This window comes from Hibiscus syriacus, unplaced genomic scaffold, assembly GCF_006381635.1.
Source record: "Hibiscus syriacus cultivar Baekdansim isolate YM2019G1 unplaced genomic scaffold, ASM638163v2 tig00014370_pilon, whole genome shotgun sequence".
Classification (NCBI taxonomy): Eukaryota; Viridiplantae; Streptophyta; class Magnoliopsida; order Malvales; family Malvaceae; genus Hibiscus; species Hibiscus syriacus.
Genome location: NW_024062323.1, coordinates 536,604 through 563,451, shown reverse-complemented (window position 1 = coordinate 563,451; position 26,848 = coordinate 536,604). Strand labels below are relative to the sequence as shown.

At 35.0% G+C, this 26,848-nt stretch overlaps 2 protein-coding genes and 3 pseudogenes across 3 annotated transcripts; 2 read left to right on the top strand and 3 right to left on the bottom strand.

The window, feature by feature from the left end:
- Positions 1–21: 21 nt before the first annotated feature.
- Positions 22–1,072, top strand: LOC120207200 (heavy metal-associated isoprenylated plant protein 39-like). 2 transcript variants are annotated; one of them, XM_039206722.1, is made up of 4 exons: positions 37–237; positions 407–482; positions 609–776; positions 846–1,072. In XM_039206722.1, exons 1-4 carry the CDS (start codon positions 232–234, stop codon positions 1,046–1,048), a joined length of 453 nt encoding a protein of 150 aa, XP_039062653.1. In that variant the 5' UTR covers positions 37–231; the 3' UTR covers positions 1,049–1,072. The 2 variants fall into 2 exon arrangements, with proteins under 2 accessions (XP_039062652.1, XP_039062653.1); XM_039206721.1 differs by having other exon boundaries at positions 22–237; positions 609–1,072.
- Positions 1,073–3,051: 1,979 nt separating this feature from the next.
- LOC120207134 lies at positions 3,052–4,777 on the bottom strand (annotated as a pseudogene).
- A 1,658-nt stretch (positions 4,778–6,435) lies between these two features.
- LOC120207197 (pentatricopeptide repeat-containing protein At3g61520, mitochondrial-like) lies at positions 6,436–8,923 on the bottom strand. The gene has a single exon (XM_039206718.1). It carries the CDS (start codon positions 8,868–8,870, stop codon positions 6,603–6,605), a length of 2,268 nt encoding a protein of 755 aa, XP_039062649.1. The 5' UTR covers positions 8,871–8,923; the 3' UTR covers positions 6,436–6,602.
- Positions 8,924–13,296: 4,373 nt separating this feature from the next.
- On the top strand, positions 13,297–14,155 carry LOC120207199 (annotated as a pseudogene).
- Positions 14,156–14,793: 638 nt separating this feature from the next.
- Positions 14,794–21,895, bottom strand: LOC120207202 (annotated as a pseudogene).
- Between the last annotated feature and the right edge of the window lie 4,953 nt (positions 21,896–26,848).

Here is a 26,848-nt window from a genome sequence, read left to right as displayed (position 1 = left end):
ATTATTTTTTTGGTATCTTGTTTTTCCCCATTTTCTTTCAAATTATCAATCTTTTTCAAAACCAGCATTATCCCAATTCGTCCTCTCTCGAATCTTTTTCTCTTCACGTTTCCCTGCCTTTTTATCCCCTCCCACCACCATTTTGCACGCATTCTCCCCGAATCATCTCTGTTTTGGGTTTCTGGTTCTCTGTAATTCCCTAAAAAAAACTAAAGAAGATTCTAAAGAGAAATGAAGGTCTGGTTCCTATTTTGGGATTTTCTCTAAGTTAATGACTAAAACCATCTGTTTCTCTTTCCTGGGTCTTGGTCCTTTTGTATATACTTTTGATATGTGCGTTTGTTATATGTATATATATTCATAACTTGATTTGCACTGAAGCAGATCTCTTGTGTTGTATGTACAGAAGGTTGTGTTGAAGCTGGATTTGCACGATGACAAAGCCAAGCAAAAGGCTTTAAAGGCAGTCTCAACTCTTTCAGGTACATAATCTTAACAAAGCTTTAATTTCTATGGAGTATCGAACACTTGCGCTCGAATTTCAGTAAAATAATTCGAGCTGGCCTTTTAAAAGTAAAATGATTTCACCTTTGGATATATCTTGGCAGGAATTGATTCGATTGCCATGGATATGAAGACAAAACAGTTAACAGTGATCGGCACAGTCGACCCCGTGAACGTTGTGAGCAAACTGCGCAAGTACTGGCCAACCGACATAGTATCAGTGGGTCCGGCAAAGGAACCGGAGAAGAAAGAGGAGCCAAAGAAGGAAGAAGGTGAAAAGAAAGAGGGAGAGAAGAAGGAAGGAGGGGAAAAGAAAGAGGGGGAGAAGAAAGAAGAAGGAGAAAAGAAAGAAGGGGGAGAAAAGAAGGAAGAAGGCAAGAAGGAAGAAGAAGGGAAGAAAGAAGAGGAGAAGAAGCCACAGCCACCACCACCAGACCCCGTTTTGGAGCTTGTCAAGGCTTACAGAGCATACAATCCTCATATGACCACTTATTACTACGTTCAAAGCATGGAAGAGAACCCAAATGCTTGTGTTATTTGTTGAAATGACCTGCTTTCTCTCCAATTGGTGATGGAATTCAATGTCATCAATGAGAATATACATATAACTCCTTTGTATATACCTGGTGATATGCCTCTTTCAATCCCTTTTTTTTTGTTCATCGTGCGCAAGTACTGTGTTTTGAATAAATGAAATTTTGGAATTTGTTTCGAAACAAAGAAGATGAAGCAATAGCTTCACATGCTTGACAACTCCATGGCAATGGCGGCCCACTGTTAAATTCTTATTTGGAGATTTATTTCCTGCGTCTTATAACATGTTAATGGTCATTTATTGATTTCTGGATCAATCAATCAAATCTCCTACGTAAAACTGAATGGTCCCTATGCATTGGTCGGTTCCTTCAAGTAATCATTACTGTTTTTCTGTTCTCTCTCTCTCTCTCTCTCTCTCTTATCAGAGTTTAGCAGCCATTAACTGTTAGCTGGAGAGAATAAGGAATGCAGTTTCACGTCATGTAATTTTCTGTCTGAAAGGCCCATATTTTTTCGGATCGAATCTAATTTTTATTAATGGAATTAATTAATTTTTTTATTTAATAGCTAACTGAATTCAACCTTTTTTAAAATATTAATTGATAATATTTTAATTAGACTAATTTGAATATAGTAAAAGTGTTTTTTATTTAGATTAAAATTTAATTAGATATTGATAATTTAATGAGTTTAGTGTGGTTAAAAAGAAACTCTAAATGTATAACAACCTACGTGTAATTATAAAATCATATATTAACATGAAAGAATGCATCAATCGTCACATTTATTCTTGAATCTAAAAGCTTAAGAATCTCCTGTAGTTCCATCACTTGATTTGTCATTTAATAGCTCACCTTAATCTGATTCAGATTAATTAATTAAATTTTTGTAAACAACGTAATGGAGTAGGAACAATAATAACAACTGTTTTAAGGCAATATCCCACGACCACGTGAAGACCCTTGCCATGGCATTGTACGATTTCGAGTATTAAAATTGAAAATCCATGTGATTCATTAGTGGAGATTAAACCCTAGCAATGTTGGTGGTGAGCAAAGATAAAAGGAATCAAAGCATGAATCGTCGTCAAATTTTCAGCACCGTCACTTCAATGGTTACTCTCACGTTAGCCCTGTTCTGTCCTCATCTGGTAATCCTCTGAATATCCAACACAAAACACCAGACAAAAGCATTAGGGTAAATTAAGTATTTAAACTATAAGTTTTGATATCTTTTAGTATTTAATTTTTTATTTTTTTTAAATGTACTAAAATAAAACAAAAACTAAAATTTTGATAGCGAAATACTAAAATGAAATAAAATTAAACTTTAAGTGTGAATTTGAAAAAAATTAAAAATTTAATCATTAAAGCATATCATAAGAATATAGCCTTTCAGTAAGCCATGAAATAAATGGCTTCTGGATTACTTGAAGCTTCACAATTTCGTGGAGAGTAATTAATGTGACGATGCACATGCTGTGTATGATCACATAATGTTCCATGCCATGCCATGTATGTTTGTCTCAACTGTTGTCGTCTATATGCTCGCGCCACCAAGGTAATTAAAAATAAAGGCATGGAAATGGAATGCCATGGCCTATCAAATGATCTCATGTTGTCGACATATTTGTGTCGGTCTGAAATATTCCACCTAATTTATACTTTGTGAATTGGATTATAATTTATTATTACAAGATCGTTTAAAAACAAATATAATATTAGGGATGAGAAACTTTTTTTTTTGTATTCGATGAATTTGATGGAATAAAATAGATATTTTATTATGAAATTTGAATTTTGGGATAAGATTTTTTTGACACTTATACGATTAAGTCAGGTTTGAAATTAGGGAGAACTCGTTGGAACGAAAATAATGCATAATTGCGTGCATCATAGTCTTCGATGTCAATTTTTTTTAAGGAAAACATCGGTATCACGGAGCTTAGTTCTAATGGTTTAATAATCTGGGGTCGAATGAAAAGATAGAAGATTTAGGTTTTAGGCTGCTTTAAGTATTAGTTGTGCTCGCCCGGACTAGTGACGAGTGAGGGGAAATAACGTGCGGAGACATGATGGTCTCATCGTATAATATAGAGGAAGAGAAGCTGAGGCGAAGGCGTTTCTTTTGACAATGTTTCGACTTGTCCGGTTCTTGGTTCTGTCGACCTAGCACGAACGCCCTAATCCTGTCGAGGGCTACCTCGACGGTCTCGTCGTCCATGTTTGCGAAACAGACCCGAAACCAACCTGGCTCGGAGCATCGGAACGATGAACCCGGAGAAACATTGAGTTTCACTTCATTGATAAGCACACGCCACAACTCTAACTCTCCCTCAAGAGATTGTTCATTAAGTAGCGGTCCCATGTCCATCCAGAAAAACAAACCAGCATTGCTTGCTAAGCAAGAAACCCGAACTTTTTCCAGACCCTTGGTGAACACAATGGTGCCTTTTGGCCAACCTCATGGAGCTCTCCCTCAGGAAATTCCCCACGAACTCGTCTTCCGAAAGCATCGAAGCAAGCAAATATTGTGTCTGCGACGAGACTAACCCGAAACTCGACATCCTACGAGCACAACGCGCAACTTCGTCGTTGAACGAAAACACGATACCGACTCGAAAACCCGGGATCCCCATGTCCTTGGACAAGCTGTAAACAATGCGAATGAGATCACGTTTGCAATTATCCTTGTCCTGGATAACCTCAGCAATGCTAATGAATCTAGGAGAGCTGAAGACCCTTGCGGCATAGATTTCGTCGCAGACAAGGTGGATGTTGATTTCATTAACGAAGCTGACCATGCTTTTCATCGTCGGGTCCAGGATTGTGCCTAATGGGTTCGAAGGTTGGCTATGATGACTCCTTTGACGTTTATGTTCCATGTTTGAGCTTTCTTGTAGGCATCTTCCAAGGCTGCTCTCGTTAAACGGAAATTGTTTGAGCTTTTGCAGTCAACTGGAACTATTTCCAACCCAGTGCGCCACCTTAGGTGCCGGGCAAATCTGCATAATTGTTTAAAGTTCAAATTTCGAATAGAAACCCCTCTGAGTAAGAATCAAAAGAAAATGTACACGCAAATGAAATTACCCTGCATAATAAGGAGAAGGTACAAGAAATTAAGCGTCGCCTGGGTCGGCCAGGCAAAACATGACTGTCTCGTTAGCTGCAGTGGCTCCGCCGCTCATTACTATACGGTTCGCATCGAATGTAACCTGGTTTCCTCCTACCCTTCCCATAAATTTTGCAGCAGCCTGAAGAAAATAACGTTCGTCATCACTCGTTTTTTACACTTAACTAATATTCAGCAAAAAAGAATGAATATTGCGTTATTTTGGTACCTCTCTGAACTGTTTGAGATCGTAATAATCCTGAAAGATTGCAATACCGTTGAACTTATCAACTCCTTGAGCAGTGCAGATGGAAGCACCAGGGTTTTCGAGAATCCATTTCTTGATCAAATCAAATCGAGCTGAAAAATGAAACAAAGATGGATATTAAGCAGATGTAATCTTTGAGCATGATATGTATATAGATATATATGTGTGTGTGTGTTGTGTTTATAACACACCTTATTCTCAGCAAGTCCCATTTGAAAGACACCATGGGGATTCAGAGTGGGATGAAAAGGGTTGCTGTCGTACGCTTTCCACCCATCAAAATAAGGTGAATTCTCTCCATGGCCGTCGTTAGTGGCCATCTTAGACAAAAGATTCTTGCTTCTAAACTCCATTTCTTTCTACTACTACCTTGCTGCTGGTATAAGTTTCAAAATTTGCCTACATTGCAAACATCGAGAGACTTGTAGTCTTATTTATATAGGAAGAAAAGTCCAATTTTCAATGGCTTGTTTCTTGGTCCAAGCTGCTTTTGTACTAGCTTGGCGTTAGCAGTGATATGATTTTCCCATCACTTTGAGCGCATAAGTGAATGCCTTTTTGGTCGGTTGTCAAAACTTATCCGTCGTTAAAATTCTCTACAAAACGTTTTCTTTGATGGCACAGTTTTCTGGAGACAAATGTCATGGAATATGAAATTGGATCTTTACACGTTTATATTTTTGTGTAAACAAATAAAACTTTAAAAATGTGAAAAGACAGAAAAAGATGGAATTATATCTTGTTGCCTGCACAGTGCCATCAAGTCAAACTGATATAATATTGATTTGATTTGGTTAAACCATGTTCAGGTCATGGATTTCTATTTAAGGGAGGCCAACAGCTTCAGTGAATTGAACTTGGCGTCTCTCTTTCTGGTGATACTATAACACGTATCACGTTGCTTTATTCATACTTGAATGCTCGAATCCTTGGAAACCTCTAATGAAATAATTTTATAGACTAAACAAAACATCTTATAATCATGGGATCATTTTGTAACTTTTGATAATGAAGGTTTAGTTGAGACCATTTGTAAACTGTATCAAGGGAAAAAAGAGAGACTAAAACAGAGAGAAACATACCCAGAAATGGGATTTGGACGGAGGGAGATTGTTGAAGCTGCCCTTCTTTCTCATCCTGGTGATACCAAAGCCACTGTATTCTTCTCCTTTATCTCCATGAGAAGGGAACACATAATTCTTACCCCCAACATCGCTTCTCCTCCGAGAACCAAGAAACCCTTTGTTCCTTCTCTTGCTAGGAACCATCGCTTCTCAAAGCTACTAATATATACGAACCCATTTTGTTATGATAAATTATTTCATCAGAGGTTTCCCAAGGATTGAGCATTCAAGTATGAATAAAGCAACGTGATACGTGTTATAGTATCACCAGAAAGAGAGACGCCGGGTTCAATTCACTGAAGCTGTTGGCCTCCCTTACCCCAAATAGAAATCCATGACCTGAACATGGTTTAACCAAATCAAATCAATATTATATCAGTTTGACTTGATGGCACTGTGCATGGCAACAAGATATAATTCCATCTTTTTCCTTTTCACTTTGTTTACACAAAAATATAAACGTGTAAAGATCTAATTTAAAATGGGTGTTAATGTTAAACTCAGAAACAAATCCTTTTATCTGTTTATTTATAATTCAGTCGAAAATATGTTTATATCTTTTAATCTAGAATAATTTAACATAAACGCGTGCGTACGCATGTAGTATACGAGCCTCTATAAAGTGGGGTTGGAACCTCTTGTTCTTTATGTGCAACGACGTACCGACAGTGATGAGGTTTTTTCTTTCCGTGATTATCAAATACATTACAAAGCTGATTAGTTTCCTCTTTTTTGTAAACGGTGTAAAAGAAGTATTGATAATTTTGAATTACATGTAATTTATATAGAAACTAATGATTTAATTTGTAATCACCTTAGCTTAATAAAAAATTATATTTCTATCACCTTAGCAACACAAGCCGTCGGGAGAATGACAAGCGTGAGCAGCCGAAACTTGATCCCCCCAACCCAATTTCACTTGTCCACAAATAATTTTAAATGCAGAATCGACGTTGGTCTTTAAACCACAATTAATTGGGCTAGTTTACCAATTCTTAAGTCATTGTTCATTACCACATACACAGCTGATATAACACGATCTTCATTTTGTAGCCATTTTATGCAGTCAAGGAAGAAACCTTGTTTCCTTGTACGAAGCTTCTTAATTTTTCCGATCCACCAGCAGAAAGCCAACCGGTGAGAATCTCCATGGTTTGATTGTCAGGACGGCAACCGCTATCAATCATACCGTCCACCAGTAAAACCGCATCATCCGACAGATTATTCTCTTTAAGTCCTTTGAACATTGCATTGTATGTGGTGGTATTAGGCTTCACCCCCTTTGCTTTCATATCATCCATCAGAGAGAGCGCGGCTTGGACGTCGTTAACCTTGCACAGAGATTCTATAAGAATGTTGTATGTAGCCGTGCTTGGTAAAATCTTTGCTGAGGTACTCATGTCATCGAAAAGCTTCCTGGCTTTATCGAGTTTTCCGTTTAAGCAGTATCCGTGTATAAGAGCTCCAAACGTGGTGGCCTTAGGGGTGAGACCTTCCTTCTTCATCTGTTTCATCACCCTATGAGCAAGTGTAAAGTTCCCAGCTTCGGAAAGACAAGCAATCACAGTGTTAAATGTGACAATGTTGGGCTTAACTCCTGCTTCCTCCATTTCCTTGATGATTTCATTAGCTTTGTCTATCTTCCTCATCTTGCAGAATCCACTAATAAGAGCATTGTAGCATCCAATGTCAGGATGGAACCCGGCTGCTTTCAAATTTGAGTAAACCTTACCGGCATCGTCCATCCTTCCAGCTCGGCAAAAGCCAGAGATCAAGCTACAGTAAACAGTAGGATCTGCAGAGCATCCACTTCTCACCATTTCATCAAACAAATCAACCACCTTACCGAAATTATGTGCTTTAGAGAAAGCAGTAACTAGAGCAGTATAAGTAACTGAATTGCCCTTTACCCCTTTCCCCTGCATATCTCTGAAGAATTCAAGTGCACTATCAGTCCTCCCATGTCTGCACATGCCATCGATCAATATATTAACGGTGATCACATTAGGTGAAACTCCCTCTTCTTTCATCCGTTCAAACAATTCGATCCCTCTTTCGATCTCTCCAACTTTACAAAATCCATTAATCAAGCAATTATAAGTGACTGTATCAGGTACAATGCCCTTGCTGGACTTCTTTCGTTCCATCAAATGCAACCCTTCTTCCTGCCTCCCTACTTTACAAAGTCCATCAATCAAGGTATTCATGATAACAATGTCGACTTCAATAGAAACACCATCACTCTGTTTTGCCTCGACCGTTTTGTTGAACACCTCCATCGCATCATCAACCCTCCTTAACTTACATAACTGATTAATAAGTATCCCCAAGGTAAAAGCATTGGGCTGAATGCCATACTCTTTCATCTCGGCCAAAACGGCGTTCATTCTTTTAAGGTCTCCCTGCCTCCCTAACCCGGACAAAAGTAGATTGAAATGAAAAGATTCAAGGGGTGCTCCCAGTCTTAGCAGTTCGTGCATAAAATCCCAAGCTTGAAAGATTTGCCCTCTCCTACATAAACTAGAAATCAATCGGGTCAGCCACTTTGTCTTTGGAAAAACACTATGTTTCCCGAATTGTAAAACCAACTGAACTAACTCTTCATCGCTCAAGCTCCTCCCTTTCCTGCCTGCCTTGGTCAAAGCGTAAAAAACAATGTCCCCAGTAATGTCATTGGGAGGAACCTCCGATAACGGTTGAAGCATTTCATCGAGCACATTGAGCGCGAGGTCAACACGACCATCTCTTAACAGAGAATCGATCAAAACACTGCGAACGTGTGTGTTTTTAAGAGAAGGGTCGAGTTCGTCGAAAACAAGAATCGAATTGTCCACCATTTCGAGCCTCCCAAAGTACCGAATAAGAAGCGCGGCGGCATCGACAGTTAGAGGAACTTCCCATTCTTTTGAAGCTCGATACAGTTCGGGTAACCGTGATGCAGCATCGGGTCCTCGACCCGCTTGTTCGAGAAGGGCTTGGAATGAATGAGAAAGGAATTGGGTATCTGGAGATGCAGAGTTTTGACGAAGATGTTCGAAGAAGTTGAGGGCTCGACAATAGGAAGGCAGGCCGCGAGTGATTTTCAAGATGAAACAGGGAGGTAAAGGAGGAGACGAGAATAAGAGCGACTGCAAGGGTTGAGAAGATGACCATTCTGGATGTGGGGTTTCGAGGAGGATTTGAACTGCTTGGTCGATTTTTCGTTCATCGTCCTGCAGTGGCGTTAGCGGCTGTGGGTTGGATTCGGTGCAGAGGCGACGGTGGGGTTTTAGAATGTGGCGGCGGAGGAGTCTTGAGTACTTCGATAACGGAAGTATGGTGTTCATTTCTATGGCTGCTACAGAGAATGGAGCACAAGCAGCAGCGATGATGTTCTTGAAGTTTATTCTGTTATTGAGTTGAATATTGAATCTAAAAAAGTATGTTCTTTTATTATGGCCGAATCACATCGCCGTTATTTTGAATGCCGGGCTTGAATCTAACTGTTACATGTTGGGCCTTATAGCAAATAAGCCCGAGTGTTTAGGGTTAAACATTTAATCGCGTCTAATACAGAAAATTCAAGTCATTTAAATTTCCAAATATTATTTTGCTTTTGGGTAAAGTACACTAATGGTCTCTCAACTATATGTTATTTTTTTTGAGTCTTCTAACTATTAAATATTACAAAATAGTCCCTCAACTATAGGATGGTGCTTTGTTGAGTCATTCGACTATTAAAAGTTATATTGATCATCTAACTATTCATTATGTTCCAAACTCGTCATTTTTCATTAAAAAATTAGTGGTATTATGAGCTGGATGTTAATATATTGTGTGAGATATTATAGTCGTTTGAGATTATGGGATCATATTTATCATATCTCAGACAACAAATTAATATCCAACTCAGACAACTGTCAAATTTTTGGAAAAAGATAAATTTGGAACATGATGAGTAGTCAGATGACCATTTTGTAACTTTTAATGGATGGGGACTCAACAAAACAACATCATATAGTTAGAGGATCATTTTGCAACTTCTGATAGTCAATGGGCTCAAAATAGCAACACCATATAATTGGGGGACCATTTATATATTTTACCCTTTGTTTTTTAATCACTACATATGATGAGTCCATAAGGATGATGGAGGGTTAGTCCCTGCCTTGAAAGATTAGACCATCCGAACCAATGACAATGAACCCGATTCCCCGTTTGTTTATGTTGTTAAAAAAGGGTTTAGGGTAAAATATTTTATGACACGAGACATAAACAAACGGAGAATTAGGTTCATAATCTAGATCATCCAAACAAATGGTCACCTCATTCCCAGATTATGATAAATGTTAACGCTTTAAGTGTTTCAGCCGGAACGGGCGTTAAAAAAGTATGTTAAGTGACATATATTGTAATTTAGTAATTTTTAAAAAATTCAAAATTTTTATTTTCGAAAAAAACTTTATTTTTTTCTAAATACAAAAAAAACCAAACTCCCTAAACTTCTAATCCCAACCTATTGGTTGACCGGAGTCATTCTCGAAGACCCTGATAGCGACATGGGAAAGGAATCAACGATGGGTGGTCGAACAACCAACACCTAGGTCGGCGACAAAGAGTTAGAAACAGTGAAAATGACAACGTCATTGCTTCATCTTCTTCTCATTTATGTTTCTCTTTTATCACAGTACGACCCATCGACTGCCATTGTCTTGTCATCAAAGCCCACCCATCAATCGTAAGATTTCACTTTCGGCCACCCCTTTGCTATCGGCCAAATAGGAAATTAAGTTTTTGAGAATCAGGGTTTTTATGAATAATGGGGTATTTTGTATAAAATAAAAAGTTTAGGTTTTTTAATACAATAAAACTTTATTTTTTAAAAAATAAAATAAAATTTACAAATTTACCAGATTATGACACGTGTCATTTGACAAACTTTTTAACGGTTGTTATAATAGAGACATCTAAAATGATAATTTTTATAACACTAGACAATTTGATGAAACGAAAAACATTATGGGCACCTATTTAATAAAATCGATTCAGTCCGGGCACTTATTTTCCAATTAAGCCTTAAAAGATGTGCCGTCTACATTTATTTCCTGCGGTGGTTTTCCACTTGGACTGCTTCTTTCAGAGGTGGTTGAGCACAACTATGAAGGAGAGTCTCTGATCGTCCCAACACCATTCTCGGGAGCTGTGTGTAGATGATCATTCCATCATTCCATGGCGGCCACAATAGCACAAGAAAGCCTTAAGATCCCCATGACTCGCATCGCACCCTCTAACCACGGTCATTGTAGAAAGACAGATGAGCATTGGAGTTGTGGTTTTAATAGTCTTCCTAGTATTTGGTACATCCGCCATTGGCAACTTTAATCTTTTTTTAGCATTGATTCCTTGATTAAATTGAACAGCTATTAATAAATTAGCCCAAAGCCTAGGCACCATCCCATTCAAATGACTTACTTTAAAGGCAAAAGAGAAAGCGAAAGGGGACATCTTTTCTTTCTTTATCAAGCATGGCATAAGCATCTTTTAACAAAGGGCTACCAGTTTGATTACAATTAGTCCCATTTTCCGGCTCAAGGTCACTTAACCTTGTTGTCTTATTCAATGAGTCTTAAAAAGGAAACATGGTTAAAATATAAACAAGAGAAAAGAATATCCTATTCAATGGTTGAAGTTTCTTTTTCTTTTCAAAAGAAATCTTTTAATTTTTCGTGAATTGTCGTCGTATTCGAACGTCTCATCACTATAATTCAAATCATGAATACATTTAGCAACACGAACCAATTTAACTCGATAGTTAAATTAATTATTATTATTCTTAGAGGTCGTGGGTTCAAACACCAACGACTACAGTTGAGACCACGAATAACGACGTAGTGAAAGTAACCCCGGAATAATTTCTGCCGTAGAGTTTTTAGATTTAGGTGAATATGAATAACATTATTGTTATTATTAGTATGAAAAAGGTGGATGGTATTAAAGTATTTGGGAGAGCGTATGAGAAAGGTGGGAGCCAATGCTCTCTGCTTTTTCAGCCTTAAAGAAGCATAAAACCATGCACGGCTTAAAAAGAATAACCATCAGACTTTAATCTTGGCTCCATCATGTTGTTATTTTGTTGTGCTTTTTTCATACACTCTAACCCAATTTTGGGGGTTAAAGTCTTCCCCCCATGTTATTATTATCTTTGTTCATCAAATGAATGTGATTAAACTCTTAATTGCTTAGATAAACTACCGTTCAGGTCACTTTCATTTCATTTTTCATCGTCAAAATTTAAAAAATTACGTTTTAATCATTTATGTTATTGATTTGTTATAGTTTGATCATTGAACCGTTAATTTTGATAAAGCGACAAAACGGATATTGGATTAACGTTTAAGAGACCGAAAGGGAGTGAATTGAAATTTATGGGTTAAGAGAATATTTATGTTTTTACAAAGGATGTGAAAAATGAACGAAGTAGAAATTTAGGGTTAAATTGATATTTTATTTAAAATTTACGAGTAGAATCAAAAATTAATCCTTTTTCATGTCACACCATCAAAGTAACGGGACTTAACGGCTCGGTGAACAAATTATAACAAATCAATAAAATAAGTGACTGAAACATAATATTTTTGAAATTTGATAGAACAAAATTGAAACAAAAGTGACCTGAACGAGTATTTATCCTTTTTTTTTACTGTGACCACTTAAACAATTACACACACCGAATGCAGTTCTGTGTAATTGAATGTTACATTGAATTGCACACAAGGTATTTAAGTGGAGCCTCTGGTTTAGGTCTCAGCTAATGTGATTTTAAGGCTCGTAGTTAGAGGACAGCTGGCGGTTGATCAAACAAATTAAAAGGGGAACTGGTTGTTTACAATTTGTGGTCCATTACATCGTAGTTAAATTATTCGTATTTAATCTTATAGGATCGTTTTTACTTTTTAAGATAAATTAAATTCAATAATTCGAATAATTGTGTTTATAGGGTGTGGGTCTGTCGCAAATAATTAAGAAGAAATGCATACGAGTATTAAAATTAGGGGGTAAATGCATCGCGTTTGATGAGTAAATGTTGCATGTCCCACTGCAAAATAGTTTTAAATGAAAAACTTTATTTGAGTTTGAACGCTTTTCCTTTTTGTAGAGATAAAAAAACAGAGAAAGAGAATTCTCCCTTTGATTTCAAAAAGCAAGAAAAAGGCACCCTTTGCTCTTTCACTTTTCTTTCTTGCAATTAGTGTTCACAATAAAAAAATTACAAAAAAATAATATATAGTCACACGAGCAAAAAAAAAATTAACTTAATTATTTTTTTAACGCTTTCGATTCCTAAGGCTTTGCTTTAATTCATCCAAATCGACCTATGTCACACACCTAATTTTGGTAGATTTTCTGCATATATAATGACTCAAACTCGAGACTTGTTTAAATAATATCAAGCTGCTTACTATATGAACCAACCCGTTGCTAACCTAACTTAATTATTTCAAGAAATGCATATAATGTTTTTCCTTTCAATTTTTTTTTTACAAAACGAGTCGTATTATAATTTTTTTGGATCGAGTTATAATAAAAAGGTAGAGAATCAAATTATCCCAATGCACAAGAACTAAATTTTAAATTTAAGAATGATAGAAGGACCAAATTTTGAATTCGACCAATGCGAAATTTAAATGATTAAATAAGTTGGAAGAAGGGGGAGAATCACAAGAAATGCCACCCTGCTGAGTAATAAATTAAATGCAACAGCTGAGGCGTCATCTACTCACCTTCTCTTCCAAAATCTTTGCCTTTCTTTGCCAAATGGATTCTTCCTTTAACCCCAAATGTCAACTCCTCCACTTTCATCCCCTACCTATCTCACCAACTTAGGCATCGGCTATGCCATCGTCCTCGCCTTGGGTTTCCTCGTCCTCCTCTCCACTCTCCTCCTCGCTTCCTACATCTGCTGTCGCTTCTCCTCTCCTCCGCCACCCGCTTTTTCCCCTAACCCAATCGCAGCCGCCAACTCCGACGGAATCATCCTTCCCAGGATTGTTTTTCGTCGGCGAAGAAGATATTGAAAACGACGAAGAAAGCGTTATCGTCGTGGGGCTTGACCGTGCCGTTATAAACTCTTACCCCAAGTTCCTGTTCAGCAAAAAGGTGGCTGCGGCGGCGAGTTCTAGTTCTGTGAGCACCATATGTTCGATATGTTTATGTGAGTATAGAGATTTGGAGATGTTGAGGATGATGCCCGAGTGTAGACACTATTTTCATGTTACTTGTATTGATGCTTGGCTGAAACTTAACGGCTCTTGTCCCGTTTGTCGGAGCTCACCACTTCCGACTCCCATCTCCACGCCCTTATCGGAACTCGTACCTTTGTCTCAGTACGATGGTGATCGAAGGAGGAGGAGGTGACTCTTTGGACGCCTTCCTTTTTCTTCACTTTTTATTCGGCTAAATTTGTATTTTTTTTTTCTCTGTTATTTTTGGCGATTGATGTTTCTTGGCTCAATGAATTGTGATTTTGCTCGTTTCAGGGAGAATTTGGGTTATAAAAAAATTGTTTTACATCAATTAGGAGTTCCTTTTAGTCGTGGAATTTGTTTAATAAATTTTATCTATTCGTCCTCCGGGGATGCATAATTTGCAGCATTTATTTTCTTTTTTTTTTTTATGTACATGTTGTTCCTAGAGCTCTCAGTTTGTAACCTCGTATACAGACAATAGAGATGTTTCTGTTTCCTGCGACGAACCAACCAAAAGGAACCTCATTGTACAGCAAACCGGTCGTGCCAGATTGTGCATATATATATATATATATATATATATATATATATTTATATGAAACCCATGTTTTTTATGACAACGTTGGCGTTGACCTTAAGATTTCTTGATATTTCTGTTCTATGATCCGTTAACACGATGAAAGGAGTATTAGATTTTTAAAAGTGTTATAAGTAATTAATTAATTATTTATTTAAAAAAACTAAACCAAGTGATGAAAGAGTTTTATATTAAATAGTATATTAATTTAACACTAACTTAGAACTTGAATAGTTAAATTTAAACCGATCTGATTTCATACCAATCGAAGTTGCAAAATTAATAGTTATAATTACCATGGATGTGATAATTACAAACCAACTCGAAATGTTCATGAATCAATCATGGGCTACAGGCAGATGCTTCAATCTTCGTTTGGAAAACATAAACGAGATCGGAATACAAAGTAAAAACCAAATGCCACAATGTTAATGTCATGTATTCTTTTTCTGTCACCACATCCGTTTTCACATAAAATTGGGCATATAAACAAGAACAATGGAGGGATTTCTTCTTATTTCAAGCGTATGAAGGAATTGGTCGAAGATGTTGAAGTGAATTCATCATGGCTACAACATCCAGTAAAGAAACTATACCTTTGAATAATTACATCACACAAGAAACCCTTCAGTATTTCGGTAGTAGTCTCGATAGACGACCGCTACCTTCTGATGTCGTGAGAGGAACGGTTGAGAATTCGGAGTCAGAATGTTCAAGCTGCCGAAAATTTCCTACCGAGGGTACAGGGCTTATGTTTTGGCTATACCTAGATAAACCAGAAGCACCAGTTGTTTGGTCAGATGCGGATGAAGTAGGTACTGCAGCATTTGGAGGTCTTCCGTGTAGTTCTTCGCTGGACTTACTAACATCTTTCTGCCCTCTTTTCTCTTTCCTCGGTTTCCTTGAGCAGAAAATCAACCCAAAGATCTGCAATAGACTGAGGTGAAAAATATGATTTAGACTTGGATTTTCGAGTGTCCTGATACTAGCATAGATAGTCAAGGCTGAGTGATATTTGATTGTTCTCAACATTCATGTTCTCATTCAATGGTTTGAGTAAGCTTTTGACCTCTTTGTTGGTATGACACTCTTTGTAAAGAGTATTGATTTCATTATCTGCAATAGACTGAGGTGAAAAATATGATTTAGACTTGGATTTTCGAGTGTCCTGATACTAGATAGATAGTCAAGGCTGAGTGATATTGATTGTTCTCAACATTCATGTTCTCATTCAATGGTTTGAGTAAGCTTTTGACCTCTTTGTTGGTATGACACTCTTTGTAAAGAGTATTGATTTCATTTTATTCATTTCTTTCTCCGCCTAATTCCTTTGCTTGGAAAACATGAGCTAATTTCCATCCATATATTGCGGATTCTTGAATCTAAATCTAAGCCTTAGCCGCAAAACTTATCCAAGGAAAATTAAATGCTATAGAGGAAATCACTAATCTCATGAAGGCAGAGGAAAGGCGGGGTGGGGGGGCATTGAATTGAGGATTTGTTTTCAAGGGAAGACCAGGTTGGTAGCACTAACATAAATGCCACATAATTTGAGGTGACTTGAACTTGCATGTCATGGATAGAGAAAATGGAACGGGTTTCAAAGAGACTACTATGTTGACTCATTAAGCCCTAGCGCAGAGAAACCAAACAAATTTCGATCCATTTCTTCACACAGATTATCAAGACATCAAAACAAGAAATATTATTTATGCAAGGAAATTGGAAAATCCGTTTTCTGAACAAGGTTAAAAATAAAAAGCTACCTGATTATCAAGGGTGATAGTTGCATGTACATCGGCTGAACCTCCACCCAAGATGCCACCAACCAAGCGACCAGGTAGACCCAAAACACCCGGAACAACACCTTTTCCAGTACCTTGTTGAGCAATACCTATCCTCTGCTTGTCTTCATCTGAGAACCCCAGCATCCGAACCATAAGATCCAAAACCTACAATAATTATGAATATATATACATATAATGTAAGAACATCTATTTTAACTCAGAAGCAGTATTTTTTTTCCCTGCAGGAGAAGTGCATTTGAGATCAGTGCAGTAAGTAAGTGATTCCACAGCCTTGATTATATCAAATATTAGTATGCAAAAGGAAATTAGAAGAGAAAGTTAATTATCTAGTTCTGTTACACAATTTACTTGAACCATTTTATACCTCTTTGCTGTGGTTTCTCTGGAAATAGGTCACAAGTAGTTTGATCACAATACGCCTGCAAGAAATGTAAAATTAGCATTCTAAATTATGGAAGTTAGTTTCAGTTGACATCTATGATTATGTTAAGCTGGTTCTAAACACAATATAACAGAAATGACAGATCTCAGTTCTGAAATTTTCTGCAGTATTGACCAAGGAATTCAAAATTGGCTTTCTATAGAACTTTTTCTTTGAAGGTAAGATCTATTTTATTTATAAAGGAGATCCTTTATATGCCATATCATGCAGATCAATTTATAGCAGATGATACATGCCAAAGGGGGTTTCAAATGTCCATCAAAAGGAAAGAAGGGCCCATCCCAAAGCTTAAGCAAGCAAGTAATTTGTACACATACATGCAGTTCTAACATGTAGACAATTCCTCATGGTAAGAATATGATTCAACATTTAAACGGGCTAACCTGTCAACAAGATAATCAGAGTCCATAGACATTCTGTTAATCCTTGTCATGTTATGCTCAAGAGTACGCCTTAGTTTCCCATTATCTTCCTCAAGCTTGTTTACTCTTGCTTTCCCTTCTGCTACTGCTCTTTCTGTTTGAGAAAGCTTTGCCAGAATTTCTTCCTTTTCCCTCTTTGATAATTCTGAATGCTCATCTGCATCCTGGAGAATACATAGATGATTAGAAAGGAAAAGCAGAGGAAAAAAACTATCGACTTCAAGGCACATGCTTATCCACATTCCACCTTATAAAAGGAACTTCAAAGTAACTAAACAGAAAATCTCTGATTTATAAAGTAAGCATTAAATCCAAGTTTTTACTTGGGCCACTACTTACTTGAGAGTTTTCCGTACACAATACTAGAGATCTACTTACCTTAGCTTCAATTTCAGCATAGTACTGACCAAGAGCAGTTTGAAGATTTAGCAGTTCGACATTTTTAGAATTTATTGTTCCTATACAGTTTGCAAGTCTCTTATTCAGATCATCTATGGTTTCCCTAGACTTCTGGATTTCATTGTTGTTCATCATCTTATCTTCTTCCAGATCTGTCATCGCTTGCTTCAGGGCTTTCTCCAAGCGTGCAATTTGAGCTCTCTGATATTCATTGCTCTCACGAAGTTCTTCAATAATTTTACTATCTTCATCCATTTTTTCTGATTCTTCAGATTCCTAGAAAATATTGCAGCAAAAGAAACCATATTTAATTTTGATGACATAAATTGTAAGAAAATACTTTAAAACGTACAGGTTCCAGGATCCTCATAGAATGTAGCAGAGGAAACAGAAAGTTGAAGTTGATCCTAATGAAAGCTTAAAGTTAGACTACCACATTACTATTTTTTTTCCTCGTAGTGGCATGTTGTCAATATCATCATCTACATAAACCTATAACAAAATACAAGAAGCTACAAAATCAACTGCATTTCTTTTGAAAAAACATATATCAGAATTCTTCTATTCTTTTTTCCCTCCAGGAGAGGGGTATGAATAGAGCAATACCTTCTGTAATATTTGCAAATAATGGCTAGACAATTACAGTTGCATGCAAGACACCACTAAGTCATTGTAATGCAATATAATGAGTCAAGAGGAACAAAGAAATCCTTTAACATCAAACAGTCTATGCTAGACAATTTGACAGATGCCACTATAGTGAAACCTAAATATATATAAGATCAAATTTCATCAAAAACTCCTGAAAAGTTCAGGGACAATCAACCTTTTCTAGCAAATGTTGCTTAAGACGAGTCAATTCTAGCACAGCCTTATCCCTTTCACGGCATGTTTCTTCCAGATCTTTTTCCATTTTCTGTAGTGATAGTTCCATTTCTTTCATTCGGGCAGAACTTCCTGCTGAATCTACCTTCTGGAGAAAAAAGATATTACATACAAAAAGAACTGATAAAATGAAAAACTGAAAGATTAAAACTTTCTGGAAAGAAAATATAACAACAATAACCAATTATGTATCAAATCTCATGCACACCTAAACAAACCAAAAAGAAAGGAATGAGGAGCCTGCAGAGCACATAGCCCATGCACAGCAAATTGGATATTACCGGAGTCTCTGAAGCATTGGGATCAATCTTGCCAGTCAAAGATTTCTTGCTACTTTCCAGGGCAGCCTCGAGTTCAATCTTCTCCATCTAAAAGAGCATATAAATAGAAGCACATTCAGGATGAATAATCCCCATCGATTATAATAAACTTCCTTAAATGGCAACTCCTAACAAGGCAAGGAGGTATCCACCTTTAGACGGGTGTTTTCTTTCTCCAAGGCGGCAATCATTCTTTTCAAATTATTCACTGTATCATCTGAACCTTCATCCTCCTGTCTATTCAACTCCATTTGCAAACGTCTTATTTCTACTATTTTTCCATTCAATTCACTGTGTAATTTGCCAAGCTCAGTGAAGGTCTGTCAAATAAATTATTACATTTATCAACACTGAACATTTATGTGCAATAAAAGAAAGGGTTGGGAGGGTTTACTTTAAACAGACAATTAAATGATCACATCTATGAACACTGAACAATTTAGAAGCTTACTTTATCCTTCTCTGATTTCATTAACTTAAGCTCCTCCTGAAAAGACTCGTTCTGCTTGTCCTCCTCTGGAATTTTACAGATAATGAAGAAGATGATGTTTCCTTTCTTTGACAATGGATGGTATTTGCAAGTATCATAATTGGGACTTCAAGGTGTACAAATATACCTTGCAATCTCATATGTAGACTCCCTAGTTTATCACGTTCCTTTTCAAGTTCCATATTCAATTGCTTTATTTGTAATTCATGATTAGCTTGAACTGCCTCCAGGGACCTATTTTTCTCTTCCAGCATATCTGGTCATTATCTAAAGAAACAAATAGAGAGACAAGGAAAAAAAATATTGGAATGAAATGTGAAAACAAATAGACAGTGCTTCCAAACATCCTAATAATGCCTCTTATAATAAAATAGAGATGTGGAGAGAGAAGTATAAAAGCAAGAGTTGCATTACCTTTTCTCTTCCATCATGTTTAGAGGATACACCATTGGACATTTGGTTTCCACCATGACGATTTTTTACAATACTCGCTGACTTACGCAGTTGGTGTGGTGACTGATCATCATTTCCCTGGAGAAATGGGTACAGTTGATCAGCCAATAAAGACAAGTACATTAAGAAAGCAGGTTAATACTAACCTGGTGGCAGTGGACTAATAATTCAAGACAAGCTCACAACAGATTACATGTTCCAGTACAGGAAAAGGACAAAATCTAAACAATTAATATCATGTGTGTCACATATTTGAGCCACTAAACGATCCAAGCATCACAGCCAACTCATTTCATGAAGGACAGGCATCAAGAACACGAAGCTAGAAGAAATAGAAGGCCAATTTTCATTCTAAGGGAAGGAGCCATCTCTAGATTTTTATGACATATACCTAAAGGGAGATTCAAGGTTGCCAAAGGAGTGAAACATGATACAATAAAATCCATTTTACATCTGCTTCTTGCAAGATACTTACAGTTTAAAAACATCAAAAACAGAACATTCAGTAGCACACATTATGTTAGGTTTATTACATGGAACTACACTTGCAATCTGAATTGCAGAACATATCGCATAAATTCCATAATTTCTCAATAAACAATAGGTTTCAGACAACAACACTAATTGAGACTAGACACTACCTTGGATGCATTAAATCCGTTACTTGATACTTTGGAATATTCACTTCTAGCTGAACCCAGAGCTGCATTTGTCACATTCAAATTTTGTTTCAATGAGCTATTCTCTTGGTTCAGTCTGGAAATTTGTTCCTGGAAATGATATGTAAGGCAAATGGAGAGAAAGAAGCCATTCGAAAATGTTAAACAACTAGAACAGTTTAAAAATAACTGCATTGTTAACATTTATAAGACTTGAATTTTAGACCAATCCTGAAAATAAACTGGAAGAACTACAACCACAACATGCCCTTATTCTCAAAAAAAATATCACTGGTCAGTGGTCATAATTGTAACTACCAAGTTGGGCCTCTTTCTTTAACAAAGCAGCGTAATTGAATGATAAAGCCTTAATTTCAGACTCGGATTCCTGAAGCTTCTTGATTTCAGCTCTGTATCTTTCAAACTACATAATAAACATAACATAGCTCAATTATCATGCATGAAAGGTAAAGTACAACTGCCCCAAAAATGCCAAGTCCACTAGTAAAGCACATTCTATGAGATTGAGGGAAAACTTCAAGCCTACAATTAACACAATCAAAAAGCAAACAGCCACTCTTGATACCAAAAGAGGAGATTAGGAAGCCCCAAAGAGGCCAGAGATTCAATCCTAAACCACCCGCTCACTATTCCTCAATCAAATATGACAATTGTATTACCAGAAAAGGTTAAAACCAGCTAGCTGGGTTGCAGAGGTTCTCGTTCACCACTAAGACCCAAGAACAAATACCAGGGAAAGTGTTACCAGTATTGCGTGGTAGACTAACAATCATCAAATAAAAGTTTCATGCATCCATGTAAAGATCCTTGAACTATCTCAGCACTATTTCGTGTTATCAAGAACTTCAAACCTCACCAAGATACACATAAAAGTTTAAGCAATTAACATTCTGAAATTGAATTTATCGAGTCAAACTTTTCGAGCTACCACTGATTCTTTACATTGTACAGACAGAAATAATAGCCAGTGCAAATAATTAATTAAAAAACTGCTTTCTGAAGCTTAAGCTATCACTTCACAAGCCTGATTCCAGACTGCAAAAGGGGGGGTGGGGAATACTAATCAAACTATCAAATATGAAATATAAAGAAATTGAACAGCAAGCTGAATCTATTCCAAACTCAGAGGCGCCAAATATTAATAAAAAAATTCAAGCACGAATATAAATGCAATGATACCTCAGAATTAATTGGCGAATCAGTTCCATTGGCGACCGGGGAGAGGGAAACGGGCTTTGCATGCGCAAACCTAAGAGAATTCCTTCTTTCAGAGAATGGCGATTGATCTATATTCCCATAACCATAGATCTCGAGTTCTTCGTCTTCGTCGTCGAGCACACCCAGCGCGATCTTATTCAAATTCTCTTTCAAATCCGCAATCGAACTCCACATCTTACAAAATCAATTTGTAGAAATAAAGCAAATACTAGTAAAAAAAATCTGAGATATTCCTCGATGAAATTAGGGCAAACAAAAATGATATGTTCGAAAAATTGATTCAAGATCTAATTTCTATTGCAGATAAATAAACAGGAAAAGCAGTAGCTTTGAGATTAGTTTTTGAGGAAGGGTTATTAATCTACGCAAACAACAGTACTGGTAAGATCGATCTGGCGGATTTTCACACGGGTCCGTTTGCCTTGGCCCGTTACAACCCGACCTTTTGTTAGTCAGATCAAATGGGTTACACAATAGGTAAGACGGTTGAAATTTTAGGCGAAAATTAGCTGCCTCTCGCATCATCGCATCTTTTAAATAAAGAAGGGGTAAATTACTCTTAATAGTATTTATTTATATATACATATAAGTACTGCATATGAATACTGTATTTTATTTTTATTTTAAAAAAAAAATTTAACTGTCGGAGATTTTCCATTGAAGCTGCTCTTAATCTGGGGTTGGGGCAACCTACTACATTATCTCCTCTTATCTCATAACATATGAGAATATGATTTTGTTGTATTTTTTGATTATCACAATAATAATATATTTTAGTATGTAATATTCGATGTAGAATCATCCGATAAAAAAAATTAAATTATTAAAAATTAGGCTTAAATGTCTCATTTTCCCTGGACTGTATTATTTATATCAAATTGTCCCTTAAAATATATTTTGAGACGTTTTTATCTTGTTTATCCTAAATAACTAACTCTGTTAAAAAAACACATGTAAATTACATATTCAATCACTCAATTATTCCCAATTCTGTTCTAGTCACCTTTATTATTTATTTTGACCACCTAATTTTTTTTTCTTTTAAAATCATCACTATACTTATTTTTACTCTATCTGCAAATACCTCGTAGTTTCACACTGCCACTCAAACGCTCTTTCAGCCTCCCAACGCATCCAACCTACGTATATGTCTTCTCCCTCATTGCTCTCCTCGACATCCATTAGTCACCAATATATTTCATTTATTTTTACCGTAACATATTTTTTTATAAGAACCAAACCAATGTAAACTAAAAAGCATTAAAATTTTTGTTTTTGTTTAAGAATTTTGATTCAAATGTGACGTTTAAAACCAACAATGTCGCTTCTCGTATTTTCAAGCAACTAATTCGCACCAAAGCACCCGAAACCAGTGTATAAACATTACTCAACTTTTCATTTTCTGGTTTTATGTTATATGGTTTTCATTTTCCGTTGCCCACCACTTGTTTGATGATTTGTCTCAATTACAACAAGTTCATTTTTAGTTCCTGGTTTCAGGATATGCGATATGGAATGTCCTCGCCATTTCTTTTTTAAGTTCAGGTTTTGGTGAAGCTTTCATATCACAAAGTTCTTACAAAAAGATTTGTGGTCCTCAACGACGCCCGGAACCTGTTCGATCATTTGCTTCAATGGTGGACAAATCGTCTTCTAGTTTGGAGACTGATTTTTCCTTTTGCTTTTAATGCATCCCAGTAGCCGATTTACTTCCCTCAACCAATGCTCTGTTCGTCGCTGCAAAATCAACAACAAATGATTTTGTTTAGTCTCAACAGCAGCAGCAACAACATGAGTTCATTTATCAATTAATTTTTGCAGGAGAACCATCATTGATGATTTTGTAAATAAAAAAAGTTAGCAGACGAAAGAAAATACTTGGGGTGACCAGAATGAAACCATGAGAATAGTTGAGCGATTAATATTAATTTACCCGTGTCTTTTTTAACGGAGTTAGTTATTTGGGACAAACGAGGTAAATTTTAAACTTTATGAACAAAATAAATTGAGTTGAAAAAATTACCAGAGTCTCCTATATATATATATATATATATTTTAACGAATAGGCTTTATTAGTAATTCATTATTACTTTAGTAATATAATCGTAATTTAAATCCTTGAACACGAAGTCCGCGATATCTTTGCTTTCCTAGCGATTGTTTTCATTTTCTCCCGGTAATGTATTTTACTTCCTATTATAACAAAAATTATGTTGTTAGTAGGACATTGTATATTGTTTTGCTTTACATCTAATCAGTAACCAAAAAATAAAAATAAATAAATAAAGCAATTACCTACTAATGTCAGAACCGGCGGAATATTAATATAAGATGTCCGAGATAAATAGAGGGAGCGGGTGGGAGTAATCGTTATTTAAAAATTTAAAATTGTTATATATTTTAAATTTTTTTATGTATTTTATATAGAATATCTGTTTTCACCTATCGGAATTTAGTTCACCTCTCTTGAGTTTAAGTTTATCCTCTAACATAAAACTATGCATTTATCTCGAAGGTATCGGCAATGTATCATCTTAAACTAATCTGAAACTACAGAGAATTGTATATTATTAAAGGCAGGAGGCTAGATGAGCGTTTTTTATTTTAGGGTAAAATACATAAATAGTCCTCCGACTATAGGATATTTATATGCATTATTAATATACTGAGGAAATTCATATACCTTAAAGTATAATTTTATTTTATTAAAAAGAGTTTCCTCTCTATATAAGTTAAAATACTTCCTTTCGAAATATCAAATTTCCACGTTGGGGTAGCTTTTGTGTCTTCTTCTATTGATCTGCTTTTAACAATTAAAGAAAAATCGAACGAACCACAGATCGAATTAAATCAAAATGTTTAGATAACTTATGAAATATAAATTTTAAAAATTATAGTTACTCAAATCAAATTTGTAATCAACTTTATTTATTTATTATTATAGAAAAGAGATATTTTTATTTCAAATAATAAAAATAATTTATCACTATTATTAGAGACGGATCCAAAAATATTTTTCCGGGTGAACACATATGTATTAATAACAAAGAATTTTAGTTCGGGTGGACACAAATAAAATTTGAAGGTGATCATCTTCAATAAAATGAACAACTAAAATAAAAAATTTTAGATTCTCCACTCTAGATTCTACGTACATCCGCCATTGAGTATAATGTAATAATAGTTGTTGATTATTTTTATTCATTTGATAAGCTATTTTTTAATAAATATTTTCATACAAACTAAAAATTATTAAATAAATGTAAAAAATCATTTTACCACAATAAAACAAAAAATTTGAAATGAAAAATTATTATAAAAGGCTTAAAATTAAATTGATCGAATCAAATCATAATAAATAATTAACAAAAATCTACAGAAATTCAATGGAATCTAATTGAGAGTTGGGTCAAGTTAGATTTGCAGTTCATCTAAATTTGATGTCAATATAACAATGTTTCATCTATTATCTGATTTGACTTGAGTTTAAAAAACTTTTATTCGACGTAAAATACAACCAAAATTTATAAGGCAAAAGTTTGCATCCAATACGGTACAAATACATGTATATAGTTCTCATGAAGTAAATTATAAATCTAATTGAAAAATATAGATAAAAAGATATTACAACACTTATCTCTAAAAATTTGCATGTATGGTGGGTTAAATCAGGTATGTTTTGCCATAAATATATATATATATATATATATATATTAATCGGATTGGGTCAGATCCATGATTTTTCACCTTTGACTCGAATCCGTCTGTCCCGAAGTTATATACTATATAATTTGTTCCATCCCATCCCGAGTCTCGAAATTTCAAGAAAAAACCGTCTCTATAAGATCATGTCAGTTGGGGAGCCATTGGGTTTGATATTTTGACCATCTCTAAACATAATTCGTTGATAATGATCTGATTTGTTTTTAACAATGATTTATTTATTTATTTTAAAATGAAGATTAATTATAATCATTATATCTATACGCTTATAATTGTATCTTAAAAATAATATAATCATAAAATTAATATACAAATATACATAAAATGAAAAGTTATATGAATTATATAATACGTAACAGAATTATAACACGTAATATGCAATCAACATGACGAAAATATATAAATTATATTTACCATAAGCTATTGTATTGAAAGAGACCCGAGTGAATCAATACCACTGGACACTAAGAAAAAAACAAAACAAAAATCATCGTGACCAAATACAAGAAAGGAACTTTATTATTAATAATAATTATTAAGTTGAAAAGTTAGTAGTATTTGTCAATGCATTCTTTTTCAATAATAATAACGAGGTATTTGAGTAATTAACTAATCTAAATGCCCATCATAGATTAGCGAAAATATGTCTTTCATTTAAACTTGATTCGAGTTAAAAAAGTTTATATCTGGTTTAAAAAAATAATTTAAAATTTAAACTACAATTTATATTTAAATAAATCTGACTCGATATAAAATAAATATATATATATTTTCCATCAAATATATATCTAAATAAAAAGTTAGTGAGTGAATGATTGTTCCTAAATAGATATAAAAAAATTATATTATTATTTCAGGTCGAGTAAAAAATATTCATCCTAAACTTGACTCTATTTTAGAAAAAGTCTTACAAAATTAGATCAAAATTCATCCAACAAATGGTCATTATATAAGTGTAATTTTAAATTATATATTTATTATTTTTATATGTTTATTTTAGTGGTGCGTAGCAAATAGCCAAATACGTGTCGCTAATTTGCAATTATATATTTATTATTTTCTTACATGGTTACTTTTTATTTATAATACAATAAATAATATATTATTATTTAGTATATTAATAATAATTTTCAAACTGTATAATTAATATTACTAATACTTACGAGATTATGGGCCCCATGTATTATCTCAAAGAGGAATATTACTAAAAATTCATTGTCATGCAAATCTTGTGGTGTAATGATTTTTTTTTGTCCTTCCATCCTGTTTTGAGTGGGTGAGTTTTTTAATAATTTTTTTTATATATGTTTAAACTCAAATTCGAGATTTTATTTAAATAATATCAAGCTTATAACTTAAATTAATTTATTTTAATTATATTTTTAATGTTTGATGTGTTTGATTTTATTACAAAGTGTGACCCAGGAAGAAGAACCACATTAGAAACGTCTAAAATGAGGAAAATGGTGGAATTTGTGGGGTCTTTCCCAAAACTGTCAAACTTTATTTAGCCATAATCATTGACAAATTTGGTATAATATCATTTGATATGATATTATTTTAATAACATGTCGTTATAATACGATATATGTTTAATTTTTTTTAATTATTGACAATAAATATATATTTTTCAAATATATTTGTCTCAATCAGGATCTCGAG